At 41.6% G+C, this 25,038-nt stretch overlaps 1 protein-coding gene across 4 annotated transcripts in view; it reads right to left on the bottom strand.

The window, feature by feature from the left end:
• PCDH15 (protocadherin related 15) overlaps window positions 1–25,038 on the bottom strand; it is a 620,078-nt gene that overhangs the window by 152,667 nt on the left and 442,373 nt on the right. For all 4 annotated transcript variants that reach the window (XM_035137532.3, XM_035137542.3, XM_035137541.3 and 1 more), the window contains 4 exons: window positions 22,078–22,212; window positions 20,388–20,537; window positions 3,555–3,748; window positions 712–844 (listed from right to left, as the gene is read on the bottom strand). In XM_035137532.3, the coding sequence (XP_034993423.1) occupies window positions 712–844; window positions 3,555–3,748; window positions 20,388–20,537; window positions 22,078–22,212 (612 nt within the window). The remainder of the gene's footprint in view (window positions 1–711; window positions 845–3,554; window positions 3,749–20,387; window positions 20,538–22,077; window positions 22,213–25,038) is intronic.

Below are 25,038 nucleotides of genomic sequence, written 5' to 3'. Positions count from 1 at the left end.
ATGGAGCCAAAGGAGACTGCTGGCTGTGTTCCAGGAGGCACTTTCAAATCCATGATGGGCAACAATGAGATCCAAGAGGCCCAACCAACACTTTACGTGAAGTGAACATGCACCTCAGAAGTGTCTGAGATGTACATACAGAGGTTTTCCCCGAAGGCAAATCAATAAGGAAAGGGTTAAATGGCAGCAGAAAACCCAGAAAAACTGGGTCTCCAGTTTCCCATCATTCCTGACCACTGATCCTGCTAGATAGGGATGATGGGAATCGTAGTTCAAAAACAACTGGAGACCCAAGTTTGGGAAACCCATGCTATAGAGCAGGCATCCCCAAACTTCGGCCCTCCAGATGTTTTGGACTACAATTCCCATCATCCCTGACCACTGGTCTTCTTAGCTAGGGATCATGGGAGTTGTAGGCCAAAACATTTGGAGAACCACAGTTTGGGAATGCCTGCTATAGAGCAATGATGGGGAACTTGAGACCCTGCAGCCATTGTTGGAATACAACTCCCATCAACCCTAACCATTAGCTGCATTATCTGGGGCTGATGGGAGTTGAAGACCATCACTTGTAGGGCCACAGATTCACTACACCCCCCCCCTATAAACCAATCTTTGTCCAGAACAGACAGCAAAAGTAGCTAGGATCAAGACCATCACATCCATAAGCAGAAAGAGTTCTGTAAATGCTTACATTGAAGCATTCTGTACCTGCAAATTTAGCAAAATGGCACCAATTCTCATGGCCTCACTAAGTTCAAGACTGTACATCTGCTGTGGAAAGCGGGGTGGGCTCTGATTATTTGGAGGAAGAACTTCAATGTAAACAGTAGTGATGGAGCTCCTGCAATGACAATGGAACAAACAAAACCCAGTCAAAACCTTTTTTTTTATTGGAAAAAAAATATTACACCACACTGCAACACTTTGGTAATAAGCACTCAACATTTCTTCTGGGCCGTTCTTTGCATCTGATGCATCTGACACAATGCGTTAACAGGGCAGAAAGATTAGTGCTCAATTACATTTCAATTATTGTATTTTCTATGTTTTTAATTTGCTCTGCTTTATCTGTGTAAACTACCTAGAGACCAGGAAAAAAGAAGGATAAAAATAATTTTAATCATAAAATTATTTAAAATATTCAAAAATTATTTCCTTTTTATACTGGTCACATTAGTTGATTTCACTTTTCATGATTTTTCTTTTCTTTTGGGTGGGGTGAATAAACATCTAACTGATCTAAAGGATTAAGAAGCTATTTATTATGCATAAATAAGCTACAGTATTTAGATCTCTGGGGTGACAGGGAGAAAGAGGTGACTTGAAAATTCCTTTCATCTGACCAACTTGGTGGAAACACTTTTTTTAAAAAGAAAGAAAATCATGAACCTTTTTTTAAGCCTAGAAAAGAATAGTATGGGTGACACAATGCCTTAGAGTGCTGTGCTGAATATTGAAAGTTGCCTCTTAAATGGTATCAGCAAAAAACAAAACAGATAATGTATAGTCTTTTAAATGCAGGGATGGAAAAAGTAAAGCCTGATGGACGTGTGTACCACACTCAGTGAATCTGTCATAGTCTATGAATTTATTATAGAACCCGGAGGGCAATGACTTTCATTTAAATCTCCTGGCCCTTGCATTTGCAATTATATATTAGAAAATGTGATGGCAACAATATTAAATGACTGGGAACAACAACAACAACATCAAAATAAGCTAAGAGTTAAAAGTTTAAATGCCTGTGGATTTTGAGCCTATATACCACAATTTTTCAATGATATTGCAGAGTTCTTCACATTTAAATGCAACTGTAGGTCTGATCAGATGATAGCTTTTAACAAATACTGTATACTAAACACATGGAGGGGGAACTAGGCCTGCACTTGTGGGTCCCATTCCCTATGTCCACCAGCACTGCCACCAACGTTAACACATTCAGTGGACCATCAGAAAGGATAGCCTGTGTATATACTTGTACATGCCTCAGTTCTCCACCCAATCAGGTCAACGGCTTATGTATCTTGGCTCTCCTTTCTTATGGCTGTTGAAGGTGGTGACATCCACAGTCCATACGTACGCCATACATGTGGAGGACTAAAGACCAAACACCCCTACAGTTGCAATTAGAGTGTAGACATTCTCCTTAGCATGAATAGTTTGGACTTCCAGGTTTTGTCCACTTAGGGGCTATTTTGGTGATATTTCACTTCTATGCCTGATGATATTTAGAATGGTTCTTTGTCTCAACTGTTCTTCACCATCCTTCTCCCTAAATATGAAAGGTAACATTCAAACCAGGAGGAGAGAAAGTCCTTTTCCTGCCTCTCGTACAGAATGGAGAGGTGAAGGGCGGGGGCAAAGTGTCACCCAAACAGGGCATGGAAAGGTTTAGGAGTATCTGTTTTAATCTGTTGTATTTTCTTTTTATTTGTCTTACAACTGAGTGGCCAAACTTCCTTAACTGGTCTCTATTTGTTTCTCCAGCTTTGCTTTTCTGAACTTTTGCGGTGCTAAGATGTGGCCAATTTATATCTTTTTGCCAACATAGTGGTAACCTTGGCATCTACATGCCCAGAAACATGTAATACACATTCCAGAATGGATTGGGCAGACAATGAAATCTGTCATTTAATTTCAAAATGGATCTGACCTCACTTAAAATACATACATTGCCCTGTTATGTATAATGTCTCCCCTCAGGTACATACATTGTCACATTTAAGGTTGGGAAACACCTGCAAATTATGACATGCAAATCAGGCTTACAGCCTCCCAGCTATTCTATTCAAACCTGAAGTGTTCTGTGAGTTAAATCACCCTTTGTTTTGTTTTGCTTTTGCCAAGTTGGTATGAGAAAACCGTCTCTTTCTACTCTACGCTTCCCAGATCTAACAAGTAGGAGATTAGAAACTGAATGACTTTGCTAGGTTTCCATGGAGTGTATTTCATTGCTTGTCCAGTGTTTGCACAGCTTGCAATTTGTGCTCCAAATTGAGCTGAGGCACACTATAAGATTGTATCATCTGGATAAAAGGTTACCTCCAGCTCAGCGATCCTTTCATTCCAGGACATTTGGAGATACTACCTTTGCATGATAGTTGGCAATTTACAGAACAGACAACTACCTTTGCCTTCATTGCTTTGCTTTCTCTCCTTTCTCTCATTCTCAGTTTCTTAAACAAGCACACACTACAAATATATTAGAATTTACTATAATAATGCTAATACTACTACTAATGCTACTATTACTACTACTAATAATAATGCCCATTGCCCAATCAACATATTATGGTGCACTGAACTAACCATATATCTGTGTGCTGGATATATACTAATTTCATGAATGAGTCACAACAGTTCAGATATAAAGGCTTCTTTTGAATAGGATGCTTAGCAAACAACCGAATGAAGTGCCTTTTCTAATGAAACCAAATCACGGGTGTCGTGTTTCTTTGATGACTGATCCTTTACACCTTCTACTCATTATAGTGCGGAAAGGTTAATTTCTCAGCTATGGAGGAAAAATATTTAATTATAATATTAATTACCTTCTCTGTGCAAGAGGAGCACTGTCAGATGCTTTGACAGTGAGGGCGTAGGAGCGTCCTACCACCAATTCAATTCCTGGAGCAATAGTGATAAGGCCCGTTTGATCATTGATCACAAAGTCTCCCGGATCTCCGGCCAGGATTTCATATGTGATCCGCCCATTTGAACCTTCATCGGCATCCATGGCAGTGAGCTGCAATTGAAAATTGGAATTTAATTTTTGTTTCCCCTTAGGGTTACTGCTTGAATGACAGGAAACCCAATTTCAATTGATGTCAAAATAAAGAGATTATTTTGTGTGTGTGTGTGTGTGTGTAACCTTTGAAATCAGGCATCAAACAATCATGAATCAAATATGGACACCCTGTGATATAGGATGAAGCAGAAACTACATTATAGAATGCATGAAAAGCAGCAGCAGATCACTTAACCCAAGATCATAGCTGCCAAGTTTTCTCGCGAGGAAGCCTATTCAGCATAATGGAATTTCCCTTAAAAAAAGGGAGAACTTGGCAGCTATGCCCAAGATGTTCCAGACCCTCTTTTGGTGCCAGTGTGGTGGGCCTGAGACACTTCCCTGACCTCCTGGCAGGAAAGTTGCTGCTACTTAGTGAGAGCAACAGGGGGGGGTGAGTGAGGCAGCAGGGAGGGTAGAGGGGTGCAAACACAGGAGCAGGAGGGGCAAATTAGCTCCACGGGTGATTTGCACCACACTGACCTTTCCCCTCCCAGTAAACAGCTGGGAGGTCATCTACTGGGAGGTCACGTAAGAACCTCCATCCCACCACACAGTCCACTACTGTTGTACACCTATCTCTAAAATTGTGCAGAAGGGCGTCAGTTTCACCCTTCTCTTCCACTTTTGAGCCTCCCTAATTTCAGTTCTGAACCAGACAGAGACATGATACCTACAAAAATACTGATCTATCAGGCTGCATACTGATGTACTTGAAAATAGAAAGGCTGTTTGCTGACAGCGAGCTCTGCTTTCACCTGCCTTTATTCCTGAATTGACACATATATACAGCATATCAATCTATTCCTGACGGCTTCTTTCTGAACGCTCCTTAACTCATGCTTCATGCAGGATGTCTGCTTTTTACAGTATTTCAGTATTTTCAAAGCAACTGGTATAATTATCAGATTACAGGTGTGCTTGGAAGGCACTTTTTTAAAAAAAAGACAGCCCCCCCCCTTTAAAACACACACACTCCTTCAACAAAGCATGGGGGAAGGAGGTGGCCCCCTTAACTAATAAAAAGGTTGTTAGCATTATTCACAGGCCTGGTGAGAAGGGTAGGTGGCTTCATGACTGACACAGGAGCTGGCCAACAAATCCTCCTTTATAAATAATAAAGATGGCTTTCTCCTAAGCCCACTCTGAGTAAGAAGACTGTATGTATGACACGACGTGTTGAGTTTGGTTCCAAACTGGGCTCTTCAGCTCACGTTTCTCTGTCTGTTTGTTCCTATCATAACCAGCTTCTTGAAAAACTATTACATAATCCCATTTACTTAGATCTCCGATAGGTATTTCTACATACTGGCCAAGTGTACAAGGTTTAGTGAGCCCCACATTGAGTGAGCAGCAGCAGCAGCAGCAGCCCTTTCCTTGCAGATAACACAGGAAGGGAGAGACACACAGCTCCCTTCGTGCACTGAATGTAAGCAAGGCTATGGTGCCACATGGCTTTCCCCTTCCCTGAGAAATGTCCTCTTGAAGTATGCTGGAAGGAGTTATTCCCAAATTCAGAGGCACATGCTGATGGCTAATGCATGCAAGGAGGGATCCTGATTGACTAAACTCCCTCCCCACATGCAGGAGGCCTTTGAGTGGACATCTATATCTAGCAGAACTCTTTCTGACAATGCCAAACAGTTATAGTAGTGGCAGCGTGATGGCAGTGGACAGGACTAGCTCCTATGACCCTGTAGCCACCTCCACGAGTACTTTCATCACCTGGAGGCAGTTGTGTGTACACTCATTGGGAAAGGCAGAATTTTTCTTTCAGCCTTTGCCTGTAGACCATGTGTGAACCAGTAACCTTGACAGGCAGGCAGTCTTTTCTGCCAAGTGACAATTGATTAAAGCTGCAATCCTTAAACCCACTGATTAGGAAGCCCTACTTACCTCGTAGTAATGCATAATGTGAGGCTGTAAGAGGAGCTCTGTTGAATTACTGGTAAACCAAATACCCACTGAGTTTGGCATCCTGTACTCAAAGTGGCCAACCAGCTGCCTATGGGAACCCCATAAGCAAACTTGAGTGCAGAAGCACTTGCCCCACTTGTGATTCCCAGTAACCAAGAGTCATAGTCATGCCACCTCCAAAACTGGAGGTAGTACATAGAAATCATGGCTAGTAGCCACTGATAGCCTTATCCTACATGACAAAAAAAACAAATCCTTCCAGTAGCACCTGAGAGACCAACTAAGTTTGTCATAGGCATGAGCTTCTGTGTGCATGCATGCATTCTGACAAAGAAGTGTGCATGCACACGAAAGCTGATACCAATAACAAACTTAATTGGTCTCTAAGGTGCTACTGGAAGGAATTTGTTTATCCTCCATGAGATTGTCTAATGCCCATTTATTTTTACATTTATACCCCACCTTTTCTTCTAGGAGCTGAAGGTGGTGTACACACTTCCTTACTCTCCTTTTTATCCCCACAGCAACCCTGTGAGGTAGGTTTGGTTGACTGGTTTAGAGTCGCCCAGTTGGCTTCATGGATTAATGGCGATTTGAAGCCTGGTCTCACAGGTCCTAGTACAGCACTCTAAAACACAACACCACACTGGCTGCTCTAAAGGAATCCAAGTTGATGGACATCACATATTGTGGGAGAAAATCCCATAGCTTAACTATAGAATTGCATGGCACAATTAGAACGGATTTCTATCATTTGAATAGATCCACAGAGAGTTAAAGCACTGAAGTCAACTATTTGCTTCATTTTTATTGCTGAAAAGGAAATCTCTCAATTCATATACAGTATTCCTTTAATCATTTAGAAATTTCCCTCTGAAACTGCTCATAGTCATTGACCTCATAAATGAATGTCCCTAATAAAGGTTGATGACAGCTTTAAAAAGTGTTATAATAACCTTCTCTAGATCAGCGGTAAAGGGGTTGGGGAAAAGATAAATAAGAGCTTCACACAAAATGCAAGTCCTAACCATTTAATTACATACTTGGAGCCCAGCCAAGTTTTAGTGCGACAACACGAAAAGGGAAACTGGTAGAATACACAAATACATAAATTAACAAGGTTAATTAAATTTACAAATGAAGGTGCTTTGAAATGCTAAGTCATCTGAATAACATTTTGGGGGCAAAAACATGCCTGAAAGGGAGAATTAAAGTCAAAGAACTGTCACAGCACTCTATGATTTTGGAAATTCAAATTGCAGGTGGTTTTGGCTGATAGACTCCATAGTTTAGGTGATTTGGGATGGGGGGGGTATTAACATCTAAAAGAGACCAAAAAAGGGATCCATTCTGCTCTTTCTATATATCTTCTTCATGCAGTAGCAGCAATTTTGTTCCATTTAAAATGTGCAATGCTCACAAGCTGCCAATGATAAATATGTTCTGTTAATGCTGAGGCAAAGATGTGGTTTTCATTATGCAAATAGGAAGCTATAAGAAACCTTTACAGCATTGTGCCTTAACAATGCCACATTGCTTTATTGGGATGCCAGTCCTGATCTGTTGCAATCATTTTGAACAAGGATTAGTTTAGTGGGACAAAACCCTTTTCAACCAGTGATGTTTCCCACCAATATTTGGAAAAGCTAGTAAGACACTCTGACTCCAGTCTGTCATGTACTAAAAGTTCAGGCAAATTGGTCTGATTCCCAAATGCCTAATGTGATTAAACTGAAACCTGCAGTTGTCGTGTTCCAAAAGGCTTTGCCTTCCAACCACCTCCACACATGGAAATAGTGTTCCAGGCAAACAAACCCACTTCCCCAAAGTCACACGCAATTAGCATAAATTTATTCTAGCTACTCCTACAGTGTTATGAAAATTACCATGTGGCACTGCAGCTGACACCTCTGGATTAATAAGCAAGACTCAGCCAGCCCATTGAATATGGGAGCTTTGTTTGTTCTTGGCCTCAGCAATGCAACTCATCCACCAAGAGCTACAGTTTAAAAAGCTGGACATGAAACTTTGGGGAAATGACACTGAAAGTTCCATGGAGGTGTGTCACCAGACAGTCACATCAAGTGATTATAACCAAATCTTGAAAGAAAGCTACATTTGTGCATAATAATTCAGCATTTAGCCTGCTCCCTCCTAGCTAGTCATTTCTAACTTTGATTCATATAAAATCATCCTTAGCCACAAGCATTTTTTTTAAAAAAAAAAAACAAGCACTGAGATCTTTAAGCACAAAAACCATTCCTGAATGAATGTTATACACAGATGCAAACTCTTTCCCCACACTTGGAAAAGAACTTCTAGCATGACTGTTGCATATCTCCTTCAGAGATTTGCTTTCGGAAAATGTAAGTACAGTACATAAGAGAAAGTCAAATTCTACCTGACATTGTTTTCGTGTCTTCCATTTCATTTTATTTCCAACTACATGCTGACCATAGGCCTGAAGCCTTAAATTACAGTGGTACCTTGGTTTAAGAACAGTCCTGTTTACGAACCATTCGGTTTACGAACTCCGCAAAACCGGAAGTAGTGTACCGGTTTGCGAACTTCACCTCAGTCTAAGAACAGAATCTGAACGTTGGAAGGGCACCAGCAGCGAGAGGCCTCATTACGGAAAGCACGCCTCAGTTTAAGAATGGTTTCAGTTTAAGAATGGACTTCCGGAATGGATTAAGTTTGTAAACCGAGGTACTACTGTACATCAGAAGTAAATCCCATTGAATTCAATGGAATAGGACCTAAATGTGTATAGGATTTGAAGCCTTAGTGAATAATCTGCCTATAGTATGCTTCCTCAACCTCGGCCCACCAGCTGTTTTTGGCCTACAACTCCCATGATCCCTAGCTAGCAGGACCAGTGGTCAGGGATGCTGGGAATTATAGTCTCAAAGCATCTGGAGGACCGAGGTTGAGGAAGCCTGGTCTATAGTATAGTGAAACTTTAGCTAGGATTTTTACACACACACACACACACACACACTTTAAGGCAATATTACTTGATGCTTAATTTTTTTTATTGGAAGTAAAGAAGGAAGTGGTCTGAAGCAAAGTGAGGCGGTAGAAGGGTAGAAAAGTCAGAAGAGTTGTGGCAGCAAATCAGATACATCCAGGGACATATGAGGTGGCAGGGAAGTACTTATAATACGCATGATCTCAGGATCCATTCTCACTTCAAGAAAGATGAATCCTTTTTAACTCCTTCTCCAGACAGAGGTCAGGTACAGGGGATGGATAAGGGGAAAATAATTATCTCCATATCCTGAAGGCTGTGAAAGCACTGAACCGCACAAGTCTCAAAATTGCAGTTCCAAAGGTTACTGTTAAGATAAGAGCGAGAGAGGGAAGAACCCAGAATTCAATTGGCTGTAACCAATCAATGAATAAATCAAACCCACCTACTTCTTCCCTGAACTCTGTCCTTGATTGTGTGCACTCGTTCTTCCATTCCACATGGGAAACAGTCAACAATTTCAAATATGGAAAGCCAGTGATTGGGGGTTTGAGGTCAGGCAGGGCTGAGATTCGCAGACCCGGAGACTGCTTGGGGCACTAGGTTCAGAAGGCTGTTTACTCAGAAATCCACTTCACAGATAAACCAAACAGTGCAAAAAGTTCACCTTTGCATATAAAGCTGGCTCTGTGTGGCCAGTGGTGTGTTATCTTTTTATAGCTATTATTTGCAGAAAGATTTGCATCCGTGATCAGTCAACAAGCCGTGTGTGGGATTGTGAGCAAAGCCATGGGTGCAAAATAATCCTAAATGACAAACTCATGAAATGGGTCCAAATTGAATAAGTTATTCAAAATGTAAACAAATAGAGATGCTGAGGATATACCTCAATGAGTAGTCATTTGGGGAAAAGGACAGCTTCAAGACAGGCAAAAGGCCCACTACACCAACAGTCCCAACCCTCTGACTTTCCAGGGAGCACCAAAGATGGACAGAGGAAGTGTAAAAGAAAATTCAGTTTGCACATACCACTTCTTCCAGATAAAGTAGGACACTGGTGCATTGCCCAATGATCTTTAAAATCCTGTAGCCAGCCCTGCACATGGCAAATGCCATTGATTAATCCAACCCTAATGTTTTCCAAACATTTATCTTAAAAAAAGCTTTAAGGCCAATGCATCTGACAAATTATACACACGCCAGATAGCGTACTGGAATAAGAACTGTCATTTTTGCAACACAACTATATGCCACTCAAATTAAATGTTTTACTATCTCAGTAATGCAGCTCAATTAGCAAATAGAAGGAGCCTTTCATCATGAATTATTGTCTAACTGCACAAACGCACTGAGGTCAGGGCTCTTTTTCTAACCTACTTCTTTTCATTGGAGTATCTGGTTTCACAGTCTAATTGTGACTGACCTGGGCCATTTTCCTTTTGAAGCTATCACAGCTGATTATCACGCGAAGGAGGCAAGGGTCCTTATAAGATTATACAGTAATTAGGAGGCAAATCAACAGAGTAGGACTGCACAATTTCCAAGGATGTATATTAAGATCTGTGTGATTATGACTGATATACCACCCTCCGATTAAAATTATATGCTTCTTAATTAAGAGATGTGAAGCCCAATGCTTTACGTGTTTATTTGGAGGTATGTTCCTCTGGGCTTGGAGTCAGTGTTTCGGGATAGTAGCCAAATTCCTAAAGCTTACAATTTCATATACAGTAAAATCGGACATCTCATCTGATCCAAAATCCTTCCACCATCAAGCCTCCTAGACTCAGGAGACCAACAGTTTAAAAGGAATTAGTATTTAAATACTAGGATGACACCCACACCATACATTTAAAGTACTCTTGTGCCACTTTAACAGCCATGGTTTCCCCCTAAGAATCCTGGGAACTGTAGTTAAGACCTCAGACCTCAGAGCTACAATTCGCAGGACCATTAACAAACTATAGCTCCCCAGATTCTGTTAATGTGTGCTTTAGACAAATGGTGTGAATATAGCCTAGATTAAAGGTTTCATGTGTGTTATCTTGCCAGGTATGTTATAAGCATTGCAATCCTAAATGTCATTTGTCCTTGAAGAATGTTTTAATTTGAGGTAAATGGAGATCTGCCAAAGCAAGTGTGTTTAACACATATTAAATAAATAATTTCTTACCTGATTCAGCTACTCTTTATAGCAGTCCAAAAGCCCAAAGCAGATCTATACCCTAACTGTAATGGGAATGCATATTTTGAAATTCAATCCAGATAGAAGAACTACAAACTTTTGAAAATATAAAAAACAGGATATTTAAGCTCACTGCAGTCATCATTGCCATAAGTACATTTTCAGGGTTGGCCAGATATATTTTACTCAGAAGTAAGTGATGCATGTGGTAGGGCAGAGCTGCCTTCCTGGATAGGGCTTTGGGTGGTGGCAGCGGCAGTGGCTATAGCAGTGAAGCTGTGGCCATAAAGTTACACTGGCAGGACCGCCACTTCAAATCCTCCACTTTTGCACCCCTATTCCACATATAACACTTTAATCTTACGGCATTTCTGACAGTGGGACAGCATCCTCCTTCACTCATGAGGTCATTCAATAGGCTATTTTCGGGGGTGAACATGCAGCTCTTTTCTCTAAGAGTCTGCTACCACACCCTGAGCCCAGCATTCACTTCCAGGACAGTTTCATCACTTTTCCAAGTGGTCCACTCAGATCCCTTGGAGACTCTAATGGGTTTGGCAGCAGAGAGTATGTGCAAACATGCTCAGTTTGAGAAGAAGGAAGGAAGGAAGGAAGGAAGGAAGGAAGGAAGGAAGGAAGGAAGGAAGGAAGGTAGGTAATGGTATGGCAAATGAGAAAGCTAAAATCTAAAGGAGAAAGGAAGGGGATTGTCATCACCTGTATAGGATGGTTATAAGGTGGAAAGAGGTGAGACGAGATATAGTTAAGCAGTAAAGAACATGTGGTTTAATTCTCAGCTCAGCTGAGGACTCCATGAACATAGCCTTAGGCAAATCACCTAGGAACATAGGAAGCTGCCTTCTTACATTGAGTCAGTCTACTGGTCCATCTAGCTCAGTATCATCTACACAGATTGACAGTGGTTCTCTAGGGTTTCAGAGAACAGTCACTCCCATTTTTACCTGGAGATGCCAGGGGTTGAACCTGACACCTTCTGCATGCAAGGCACATGATCTACTACAGAGCTATGGCCCTTCCACCTTTCAGCCTGTGTCATCATCAGTAACAGAGGACACTGACACCAGCCCTTCTATCTATCTACCTATGACAAGTTTCATGGTCAAAACCAAATGGTAAAGTCAGAACTATCCCTTCATTTCAGTGCCAGCTATGAACACACACCCTTTTCCTCAGATTACTGTTTTTGCTGGCAGTATAGCTCTACAGTGGTACCTCTATTTATGAACTTAATTCATTCCGGAGGTCCGTTCTTAACCTGTAACTGTTCTTAACTAGAGGCGTGCTTTCGCTAATGGGGCCTCTCGCTGCCGCTGCTCCGCCGGCACACGATTTCCGTTCTCACCCTGGGGCAAAGTTCTCAACTCGAGGTAACTCTTCCAGGTTAGCGGAGTTTGTAACCTGAAGCGTTTGCAACCTGAGGTGTTTGTAACTCGAGGCACCACTGTATTTGCATTTTATACAAAAGCCTTCGTTTTTCATTCACAGTCAGACCTCACAAGTGAGTCCCTTTCCTCAATATTCTCATGGCAAAGTCACCTATTTCTCTTCCATTGGGTCAGTCAGCTGAACAACCTGCACTTCTGACCTCTTGACAGCTGATCAGCTCAGAAAACTGAAAATTATTTCTGTAGAGGAGGTACTTAACTCCACCTTACTGACACATGGCCTCTCCCTCTTCAGTTTAAGAGGAGGAAACTAAAAAGACATAGAGGCCCTTGACTCTATCTCAGACACGTTCACAGTACTCTAATAAAAGTCAACCACAATTTTCAGCTGCTAATAATGAAAATCTCCAAAGGTGATACATCCTGATGAGGGAATGATTTGGTCTCTCCTCATTTATGAGATCAAATACCCCATGAACAGAATAAATCAATTGTTGCACAATGTACGTGCTTGATATGAGATCACAGTGGGTACTCAGAACGATTTCACTTTTTGATTTGTTCACTCCGGTACATACACAGTGGCATTTGCGTATGTGTGCCTTACACAAATTCTTTTAATCCAAAGTGTAATAAAATATGTATTGTTGTGTTACCCGGCCTGTGGAAGATCCCCAGCTGACTCCTTACTCCAGGAAGCCTCCCTTGCCTTCCTCCTGGTTTCCAGGTGCTTCTTTGAGTGAATTCTGGTGTTGCAAGTTGGCTCACTAGGGGATCAGAGTTGTGGGGGAGAAGCTGCTATTCTGCCATGCCCTTTAATCTGAAGCAAAAGCTACGGTCTCTATCGTTACATTATAAGTGGTTTCATGCTGGCAAAAGTCGGGTATATTCATCATGAAAAGGGACAGAATAGCAAAGAATCATGAGTAGTTGCTAGGCAACTCCTGATATGCCCTCTATGGCCAATTGTGACTCTTCATAAAAAGTGCATAGTGCATCAAGCCACAACATACTTTTTGTGTATTTCATGTTTTGTTGTACTTGTAGATATTGTTCCATATCACCTTGATGTTTTATATGAGCCGAAAGTGTATATATTTATAAATGAATTAAGGTAAGGAAACTATTCAGTTGGACACCCTCTAGATGTAAAACGAGTAGCTAAGCAACTGAACTATGAATTGGAAAGTTCTTGGCTAGAAACTTACCACAAACACTCCGTGCCACCGAGGCCACCTGACCCTAAAGCGACAGCAATGGATCCAGAAGTGGGGCTTCCGGTTGACCACGCCATCTTGCTCAGACGGGGGTCCGCACAGCGGAGCGGACCTCGGCGCTTCAGAGGTGGAGGGAATCGTTCCAGCGAAACGAAACCTCCTTAAAAGCCCCAAATCGTGCTTTTTGGGGACAGATTTTGCCTGGCGGCGCCAAAAGCGGGCTCTCTCCTCCCCGGATCGGCTTTGTTTAAGCCCCCGAGAGCGAGGAGGTGAACCGCGGCGGACAGGCTGACATTGCTGCTCTGAGAGTGCGAAGCTGCGAGTCTGGGAAGTGGAGGTGGCCAATTCTTCAAAGAACATTCAGCAAATGAATAGACTGTGAGTAATTTGGATTCTTTGGAATGTAAATTAAGGCAACAATTTGGACCTGGGAGAGAGGGGAAAAGAGGAAGCCACCCCCCCCACGGTAACATAAGAGACAGTAAACAGAAACCCGAAGCCGTAAACAGAAGATTTTAACTTAAAAGGATTCCTCAAAGGCATCAAAGAGAATCTCCCCTAAATGCAGGGTAAAAGGGGAGAGAGACTGTTGTGATTGCCCTGCAGAATGAAGTTAAGACTAAGAAAGACCTTTCTTTTTCTCGGGAGCCGGCAGCCCAGAAAACCCAGTGAGCTGACCAGGATTTATAGTTAAATTTTATTTCTATCTTTATCTCTGGACTTTTTGGGAATTTTTTTTTGGTTTATATGCTTTTGAAATGTGAGTTCGAACTTTATTTTTAAGAATGCAGCCAGCTTGTTAAAATGGAGTCGAGAAAATAGACTGCGATCATATTCCACCCCATGTGACAAGTTTTGACCTTGACAGGACTGAACTATGTCAACAAAAAGGTACCCGCCTGAGTTTCAGCGGACTGTTTTGACCTTAATGTGGGAAACAAGAATAGAACTATGTCAAGAGGAGACACAACGGCTAGTGTTACAGCAACAATTCCAGATTGTGATGACAGAATATGATTTCCTAGAAGATGAAGCTTTTGAAACTGAAGAAGATGAATGTGAGAATGACAATGATGACGACTGTGATGATTTAACACAAAATGAAGCCCATCACGAAAAAAATGATGATTTTACTCTACAAAAAGTTGGATGGAGTGCCTCCCCTTCGAGGGGGGCACGACTGGATTTACTGGAACTCCAGAATGACCACAGGGAAGAAGGAAAAATTAAGCAGAGAAGAGAAGAAGCTCAGGGGTCTGATATGGAGGCCTGGATGGCAAAAGACTGCAAACAGGGGGTGGGGTGAAGGGAAAGTGAAGTGGTGATTGTAAGGATGGGTTAATAGGACTATAACTGGACTGCTGACTATGGAACTTGCTGGATTGGAGGGGTGGAGCAGGTACTCGGGGGGAGTAAGGTTAGTTTGGGAATAGTTATAGGTTTAAAAAGTGAATTGATTCTGGAAAAAGGTGAAAATATGGAGGCCTATAGAGGGGTAAAAATTAGGCACGGGAAGAAAAAATGGGAGTTTGATTTCTCAGTGATTGGACAATAGGCGAAAATGATAATAGTTTAAAAGTGGTATAAGATATAAAGGTGTATGTTATAAAATATGAACTATGAAACTGTTGAAGATGATAAATAAGGGAGGAAAACCGGGGAAGGGTGGGAGGGTGGGGAAGCCCACAAAATATGGTTTAACAATTATGAATTTAACAATTATGATGAATTTTTTTTTTTTGTCTTTTTTCCTTTTTGTCTTTTTTTTTCCTCTTCTCTTTTTTCTCTTTTTCTCTTTTTGTATTTTCTTTTTTTTTTTTGGTATGACAATAGATGGTTGGATGGATGAACTCCTGCGTACTGCCCTGGTTCACTGGAGCTCCCTGGTGGCAGGGGGGGGCTTGGGGGGCAGGGGAGGGGGAGGAGGACAGAAACCCAATCATAAAATGGACCACTTCTGACTGATCACCTGCGTGGGATACTTCTGTGGCAGGGGAGGACCCATGGAGGGGGGTGGGAAGAAGGTGGAAAAGGTGTTTATGTATGTACCATCTTTTGTAATTTGTAAAAACCAATAAAAATTATGTTAAAAAAAAAAAAAAGCAATGGATCCAGAAGTACCTTCAAGCTGTTTGCCTGTTTCTTCAGAGAGAGTGTAACCTCCCAGCCACCTAGTCTAGGGAATTACCCACTAACAATGCCTCAATGATTCATCATTCTTATCTAGATTGAGCTTTTCCAACTCTAAAATATTATTTTTGTGGTGAGACGATAAGCACTGCACATCATAGCTGCCAAGTTTTCCCCTTTCTCGCGAGGAAGCCTATTCAGCATAAGGGAAAATCCCTTTAAAAAAGGGATAACTTGGCAGCTATGCTGCACATAGTATTCCAAATGCGGTCACACCATCGACTTGTATAACAGCTTTATGATATTGGTAATTTTATTTTTCATTCCTGTCCTAAGGATCGCTAGAATTGAATTTGCTTCTTTTCACAGCTACTGCACACTGGGTTGACATTTTCACCAAGCCATCTACTATGACCCCAAGAACTTCTTTTTGGACTGTCACCACCATCTTTAAAGGAAACCTTCTCACCTCTAATAGCTGCTTTGAGTCTACTTGTTAACCATGCTGGGGTCCTCTTGACCCCCAAGGTACCTCCTGATCTGTGGTATACGCTCCAGGGGAAGTTGTTCCACTCATGCATTTTTAAAGTTGAACACGCCTGTAAGGGGGAGGGCTTATAGGGAACAGGCCCCCCTCCCAGGTCGAATTCCTCTCAGAGCAGTAAATCCAGTAGCAGATCAGATTACAGGAGTCAGGAAGCAGAGAGGGAGGGACAAGGCTCTAGCAGCATCCAAGAGCCTCAACACAGAGTAGAGAGGGAGGCAGCTGGGGAGGAAATGATGGTAGAGCACTCAGAAAGACGGCCCTTCTCCCCCCCCCCCCGACACATGAATTGAGGCGCACGGCACCCCGTAGGAAAAGAGGGAGGCGCTTTGGGGTTCCCAACATATTATGTTGGGCACAAAACAGAAATAAGCCATTGTGCGGTTCTGACTCAGACTAAGCAGACATGTTTTCCAGACACTTTGCACTGTAAATAGAATGCACAATAAAAAAAACACCTTAAAGGTGTGGAGCGTCGTTACTCAAGAGTAGCCGCAAGAACCTCTGACAACGCCCTTCTGATATTGTGAGTCATCCAGATCATGTGGGTACTCCCCATGCCAACATCAAGGGAGCCCATAGCTTCTGTCAAGGGAGCAATTTTGGTTGCTGTCATATTTAAGGTACACATAGGTGGTAGATATAGGGAGTGCACACCATTCAAAGAAAAATGAGTTTTAAAAAACAGTAATACATTCTTGAAAAAGTTGCGGGATTATTGAGAAGTAAGCCCTATGTATGTTTGTCTTTTCAAGAGGCTACACTGATATTGATATAAACAATCAATATGCAAATGTAATTTGCTATATTTTAAAAACTGCTATGGGCATGTTGTGCTTTATCCGTCACCTTCTGTGTTGTGGGAAATAAGCTGCATATGATAGATAAATATGCATACATATATTGCAGCAGTGCTGATCAATAAGAGTTAGTTTCTGCTTTCCCCAGGTATTGCTGACATGCTAAAAAAAATCTTGCAAAATCAGTTTTGGCAAGGGACGATGGTGGAACAGCAACAATGAATGTGTACGTAATTGGCTAAGATGGCTTCATAATACCATTTCCAGCCAAGTTCTGTTGCTGCAGTGAACTAATTGCAATACATTACATTTATATCCTGTCTTTCCTCAAAGGATCTCAAGGCAGCACACACAGTTCTTGCCCATTTTATCCTCACAACCTCACTGAGTTGTGTTAGACTGATAGAGAGTAATTGGGTCAAGTTTACCCATGGCAGAGTAGGGATTTGCACATGCTTCTCCACAGGCCTAGTCCAACCCTCTAACCCAACAACACCACACTAGCTCTCCACTCTGAAAAGTTGTTAATATATAACACCATTATTAATCATTCCAATAAGTTTTTGTCTGTCCACAGCCTAAGGTTTCTGAATCCTGCTGACAAAACGCTGGTGGTGAAGTTAATACTGTTGCTCCTGAAGCATGCAACCTGAAGTTAAAGAAACAGTAGTACAGAATAAAGTAGAGAGGGAGCAGATAGAATTTAAGAGTCCTGTTTGGAACATGTGTGTGCATATAAACATTGGAACATAAGAAGAGCTTTGCTGGATCAAACCAAAGGCCTATCTAGTCCAGCATACTGTTCTCACATTGCCTAGTCAGATGCTATAGGAAGCCTGTAAACAGGGTGAGAGCAATTTCACTCTCCTTTAACAACTGGTATTTAGAGCCACAGAGTCTAGCGCTTGCCGATCAGAAGGTCAGCGGTTTGAATCCCCGTGATGGGGTGAGCTCCCATTGCTCGGTCCCAGCTCCTGCCAACCTAGCAGTTCAAAAGCACGTCAAAGTGCAAGTAGAAGCGGGAAGGTAAACAGCATTTCCGTGTGTTGCTCTGGTTCGCCAGAAGCGGCTTTGTCATGCTGGCCACATGACCCGGAAGCTGTATGCAACCCCAGAGTCGGTCATGACTGGACCTAATGGTCAGGGGTCCCTTTACCTTTACCTTTACCTTAGATACAGGAGCTGGAACACAGCCATCACTGATAGCCTCACACTCCATTAATTTGTCTATTCACCTTTTAAAGCCTTCTAAATATGTGGTCACCACCACATCTCATGGCAGTGAATTTCATACTTTTAAGTACATGACGTGTGAAGTAGTCTTTCATTTTTGTCTGTTCGATTCAGCTGCATTAGAGAAGCCGGAGTTTTAGCATTATTTCTCCATATCACACAATAAGATACACACCTCTATCATGTCTTATCTGATACTGTTATTCCTAAACTGCCCCAAGCATTGTAACTTATCATTTTGCATGCCACATTCTGTACCTTTTCTAGGAATTTTTTTTTTGGGGGGGGGGGATCCTGTATATTGCTTCAACTACAGTGACCCTATTAGCCAATCTAATTGTCATCCCAAAGCAAATGTGGTGGTTTTGGGATTAAACTCATTTGGAAGCAATGGCTAATTTTCATTTATTTGAATGGCAGCAATAAGAAAATAATCAACAGGATTAGAGAGCTAATCTATGGAAGATAATGACATTCACACAAGAAGAAACCAGAACTGGTATCTTAAAACAATTACGTTAGCTGTCCAATTACAATGCAACAAAATTGCCAGTCTGAATCTCTTTACTCACATGAATATATAATTGTAGTAAGCAGTGATTTAAAAAATCTACAGCTCAGGAGAAAATGTATTAAGGATCAACTTCTGCAAGAGCCAAATTGAAGAATAGCACTAAAGCTATATACAAAGCCCAAATCTCAAGGTAAAGTCTCACAAAGCCAAAACAAAACACCCCCCCCCCAAACAAATAAGTCCTCAGTTGTCTAAAACAGTATTCAATACAAGCCTCTGAAAGGTGTTATGCACCGATTTCCCCCCTACAGAAGCCACCAGTGGTGTCAGAAACAATAGCAAGAAAATATTTCCTCCCACTACGGATTCTGTGGAAAATGAGTATTACTTATTTTCACACTGAAAAATGAGAATGCATTCTTTACATTTTTGACTCTTCCGATTTTCCATTCCAACACATCTTTCACAAGGCAAGAGTTGAAATGATTGAAATTAAAGACTGTCTGGATTTCTGTCTCATGCTTACTTTAGAGAAATAACTTTGGAAAATGTACAAAACTTATAAACGTTTCCCCTCACCCCCTACTAGGAGTTTGTATCAATCAAAGGTTTTTACTTGTATCTATAGTTTTGGGATGCAGCACAATCTGCTTAGAGACACTCTGTATCTTCCCAATTTGCCTCATTTTTCAGGGCTGAATTAGATCTGATAAAAACAAGGCTCTGAATGCCCCTTTCTCCCCAATTCACTGCATTGGGGAATCTAAAAATGACTATAACTGTTTTCCTTTTTTAAAGAGTGGGGGAAATTTGCAGGCATAGCTAGCCATTCAGAATAGAGTAATTCTGCCATATTACAAACAGATACATCCAGAATTTCTCATGCAGGACACCCTTAAAGCTACATTTTTAAACAAATGAAGTCTATAATGTTTTTCTTTTCTGTCAGAATTAGATGCAAATTGTAGGAACGACCACTCCTTCTGAGGGAATGAAGGTCACCAAATTTAAAAAGGATGGCAGCAGTTTTTTTTAATGAAGGGGAGACATTGAACATCAAAGTGGGCAGTGAAAAAAGAGCAGGGATCCCCAGAAAAAAAACCCAGAAATCTCTCTCTCTCTCTCTCTCTCTCTCTCTCTCTCTCTCTCTCTCTCTCTCTCTCTCTCTCACACACACACACACACACACACACACAGCAATTACTTGAGATGACGGGATGGATCTGAGGACCACCAGTTGCAAAAGGGTGATACAGGGGCAGAGCCAGTCAAAACATTTATGGCAAATGGAGGAAGAGTTTTGCATAATCAGCTCACAGTTATTGAGATCATGTTCTTCTGATATCTGATCAGAAGAATATGGATGTGTTGAATTTACTGGTTTTATGGAAGACAGTGAAGGAAGCATTCATTTATCTGGGATGCTTATCTATCAGTCAGCTAACCAGCCTTCCTGGCCACCCAACAGCTGCTCTGCTTTTAAGAAGTCAACCCTTCCTATCTATCTATCTATCTATCTATCTATCTATCTATCTATCTATCTATCTATCTATTTTGTATACTGCCCTATACCAGTAGATCTGTGGGTGAGGATCAGGATCCATCCTCCTGAACATTTTTATTTTAATATGTTCCACTTACAGGCTTTGTTGAAGAACATTCTGAAAAAAACAAATGTACCTTGATAACGCTTTCTCCAGGCCTCATGTCTGTGTAAATCTTGACATTATATGATATGTTGGAGAAGGTTGGAGAGTTATCATTTGCATCAATCACAACAATATTGACTGTGACTGGGGGGCTTTCTTGAACACCATCAGAAGCTATCATCTTCATAAACAAACAAACAAACAAACAAACAACATGAGAAAAACTTTGAGAAAAAATACAATTAAATGAACATAATAATTCAAATATAAGTGAAAATGAGCTTTAGCACACCATGCACACAACCTCAGTATACTGTTTGGAGCAGTTCCTGAAAACAATCCCTTTAAAATCCCATTTCAAATCATTTTCCAGGTAAAGAATTATATCCAAGAGAATCATGGGGAAAATGTTTTATTTTAATTGGTGAGCTAGGAATGGCTGCCGATCCCTGTCAGCAAATACTCACTTGCAAACTTGGTTTGCCCTGCATAATGTGTGTGAAATTGCTCCTGATAATGTATAGATGAAGCAAAAGGAAGAAGTAAGCTATTAAAATTATTAACTACCATCTGGGTTTCATGCTCCAAATTATGACTTGCAAGCCTGTAACACCTCCAGTAACAGTCGTTGTTCATTTGCTTATAACAAATGATCTCATTATAGGCAGAACCAATCAGCAGAGTCTAGAGTCATAGAAGATGTGTGATGGGACAGTGGTGCTCACCTGATCTCCTCAAAGCAGTGACTCAGCTGTCGGGAGTCGGGTAATGTCTACACTAGGTAAAGGTAAAGGGACCCCTGACCATTAGGTCCAGTCGTGACCGACTCTGGGGTTGTGGCGCTCATCTTGCATTATTGGCCGAGGGAGCCGGCATACAGCTTCCAGGTCATGTGGCCAGCATGACAAAGCCGCTTCTGGTGAACCACGGAAACACCGTTTACCTTCCCGCTGTAGCGGTCCCTATTTATCTACTCACACTTTGATGTGCTTTCGAACTGCTAGGTTGGCAGGAGCTGGGACCGAGCAACGGGAGCTCACCCCGCCGTGGGGATTCAAACTGCTGACCTTCTGATCGGCAAGCCCTAGGCTCTGTGGTTTAACCCACAGTGCCACCCGCATCCACAGTGCCCACACTACCACCACACTGTACACTAATGTACATGAAGGTAGCATGTCTCACAGAAGATTTGAAGTCTACAAAAAGACCCTACCTCCTGTGAAAGCATAAGGCACCAGAGATACCTTTGTATCTATATGCTTAACAAGGAATGCAACAAAGATGGTCAGCAATATGGAAAACCAAGTCCAAAGAGGAAAGGTTGAAAGAACTTGGCATGCTTATCCTGGAAAGGACGAGACTGAGGGAGACACATGATGACTCTCTCAAATACTTGAAAGCCTATCCTACTCAAGAGGGCAAAGACTCGATCACTGCTGCCCAACAGCCTTTGTAACTGTAAAAGCAATTTAATAATGAACTGAATTATGTTGGTTGAGTGGGTGGGCTCCCCATTGCTGCAGGTCTTAAAGTAGAGGCTTTTGTTATGGATTTCTTGCACTCAACAGGAGGGTTCGACGTCACTGCCTACAAGACTTCTTCCAACTCTATGATTTTGTGAAAGAGCTTTCTTAAAATTTATGCTGATTTGACATATCCGGCAAAAATATCCTACTTGTTCTCCAACTGTGACAATAAACCAGCAACTGAACTTTGCTTACCGAAAAGGTGTACAGCTGTTGGAGCTCCCTGTCAACTGGTTGAAGCAAGGTGAGGTAGCGAGTTATGCCAGTCTGAGTCACAGTGAAAAATGTGTTGTAGTCGTTTAGAAAAATATGGAGCAGGGGGTCCTTTGTCTTGAAAGAGAAATGAAGAGAATGGTTATTGCATTCTCAAAGGTCTTGTAACAATATGCATGCAGGCTGTTTTATTTATAGTACTATGTATCTAGACAGACAATGACATTTGGGAGGAAATGCAATACAGTTTACCTAAATTGCTGGAATTACAGTCTCTTCTTGAATTGGAGGGAGGTACTGGGGAGGCAGTCCTTATCCCCACTGCACTGTTTTCCTTTTAACCAGAAGTGGCATTGAAAAGCCATCAGCCTTCTCCTGAATAATTTGAGCTCTGATCATAACCGTCTTTTGGCAATTGGGCATTTTAGCAATTATTTCAGGATCAAACTTTTATAAAGCAGGGGGAGGGTAAAGACTCCAGCCACCTGCCAGATGAACAAAACCGCAGTCCATAGCGAAAGCATTATACCATTCGCTGATAACATATTTGCTAAAAACAGCCATTCTTACTATGCAGATTTCAACAGGCCAATGGGAAGACGATAATTTATGATTCAAAGCATCTGCTTCCATTGAAGGTCTTGAGAAAGCTGCCAGTATACTTAACGTAATTGGGAAGCACAATAGCTTTGACATGTTGGCAACTGGTGTGAGGCTGTTGCTTGTGTGTCATAGAACAAAGGGCTGAAGATCTCCATTTGTGCACAAAGCGAGCCATTTAGAAAGAATCAGAGTGAAGGGTCTTTTTTTTCTGTTTTAGAAAAAGGGCCACCCATCACTGGGGAATAAGAAAATTCCCTTGGTTTGAAAAATGGTAGAAGGCATTAAAATGGCCAAATTTTCATGTGATGGAGCTCTTCACTTTAATTCATATAGAACCAGAGGCGCCAGCTTGCAAGGGCGATTGCAGGGTCAAAATCACACGTGTAGTATCAGGATGTCGAGAGAAGCTGGTGGCAGAGCGGAATGCAGTGGCTAGGTGGCTTCAATGGCTGGCGGCTCCTCCTCCACCTGCTTCCTCCCTCCTTCCCCTCTGCAGCAGCAGCAGCAGCAGCAGAAGGAGCTAGCTGCTGGAGCTGTTCTGCACTCAGCCTCCTCCACCTCCTCAATATTGAGGAGCCCTAGCCGCCTCAAAAAATATATTGAGGGGCCCCCAAACTGCTCAACTTCCAGAAGCTGCCCCCCTCTATAGAACTGTTTTAAAATGCTAGGTTGGATCCAGGCTTAGAGTGAGATCCACTGAAATCAATGAGACGCAAGTGAGTTATAAGTAACTTACTGGGTCAACTCTAAGCATGGATCCAACCTAGCACAAATACTCTGAACCTAGACTACTTCCCTCTGCAAAGTGTACTTTGCAATACTGTACATATTTGAACACCGTGACCAAAGACTCCAGAAGATGAAAAAATATTTTAAAAAATAAGCATGGCCCGAGCTATGAGGAGGCAGTGTTTTTTTCCCCTAATATTTTTTTTAGTCTTTCTCCCTTTGTCTAATTTGTTACAGTTTTGGGATTAGTGAAAATGTTACATTTCTGAATAAACAAGGCAGCACCATGTGCCACAATGGCAGCCAAAGAATGTGCTCCCCAGGTCAAATCCCGTGAAACTGTATTTTTCCAACGCTGTTGTGAACAGTATTTGTGAGATGCTATTGTGGAGTATGCTGTGATAACTGAAAGTCATCAGACTCCTAGGCAGCAAGCCAGCTAAGAAGAGTAATAAAGGTCTCATTCCACACACAATTTTTCAGACAGAACAACATCAGGACTTCCCATTTTCAAACGTTTCCATATATTTTTTCTGCAAGTACTGCAATAACATTTATTTGCTAAGCAAATAAGTATTATAAAAACCTTATAAGCACCCATTAATGTGACACACTTTCTTTTTACCAGCTAATTGAAATATCGAAGGCTTGTAAGATATTTCAAAAGGAAGTGTCTACAGGTGGTCGCTTGTGTTCCAACAGCATCACTGCAACTGACAGGAAAAGGGACAGAGAAACAGGGAAAGTACTAAGGATCTTTTTCACACGTGATGCATCTCTTCTTTCCCCCATGCTCCACATTTTGCCATATGTCAGTAGCACTGCTATGTGCAGACAAGAAGTAGGAGGACAGTGTGCAACGGGTGAAAAGGGGGTAAGGAAGAGAGATGGTAGCTTTGAACATGATGTGGCGGCCGCTTCTTCAGAAGAGATAATCACAGCTCTGGTCTTCAGATGAGGGGTGGAAACAGGGAAAGGAAAGCTGCTATTAAGCAGGTTTTTGTTTGTTTCAAAATTAGTGTTTTGAAAAATTATATTAAGCAAAAGACAGTTCATTTTTTTGTTTTTTTTAAGACAGGAAGGAAGGTGAGAAAAAGTAAAGTCGATGAGTAGGAAGGAGTTAACACACCAACACAAACATCTAAAAATACCTACAGGAATGGCACCTGGTGGGACCTAAAAAACAAAATGAAGCAAATAGAAAATAAAATAAGTGTAAGCAGTAAACTTATATAATGCCTGGAACCCCTTTAAAAAGCTATTGAAATAAGACATGTAAAAGCAATGGACCACCAAACAAAAGCACTATCGGGATCTTCTTTCCTTTGTAAAGAGTACAAATTTAGACTGAACCTAACACTCAAAACACTTTCCCTTTATAACGACACTACAGGGTATGCAGAAACAGCACTTGGCTTTGTGGTGTTTGAGGAGGTTGTAGCTTCTGCCCTGAAGTTTGTTTAATGCCCAATGACAAGGGGGCTGTGGAAATCCATATAGTGCATATCTTGGAGTAATTATGGGTGGGACAGAAATGCCTTCTTAGAATATCATCGAGTTAGATGTGGATGCAAACTCAAATAAAGGGGTTGAGGTGAGCTCTAAGGTCTG

Source organism: Zootoca vivipara, chromosome 5 (assembly GCF_965207765.1).
Source record: "Zootoca vivipara chromosome 5, rZooViv2.hap1.1, whole genome shotgun sequence".
Classification (NCBI taxonomy): domain Eukaryota; kingdom Metazoa; phylum Chordata; class Lepidosauria; order Squamata; family Lacertidae; genus Zootoca; species Zootoca vivipara.
The sequence above is the reverse complement of the archived record's forward strand: the minus strand, read 5'-3'. Positions and strand labels throughout refer to the sequence as shown.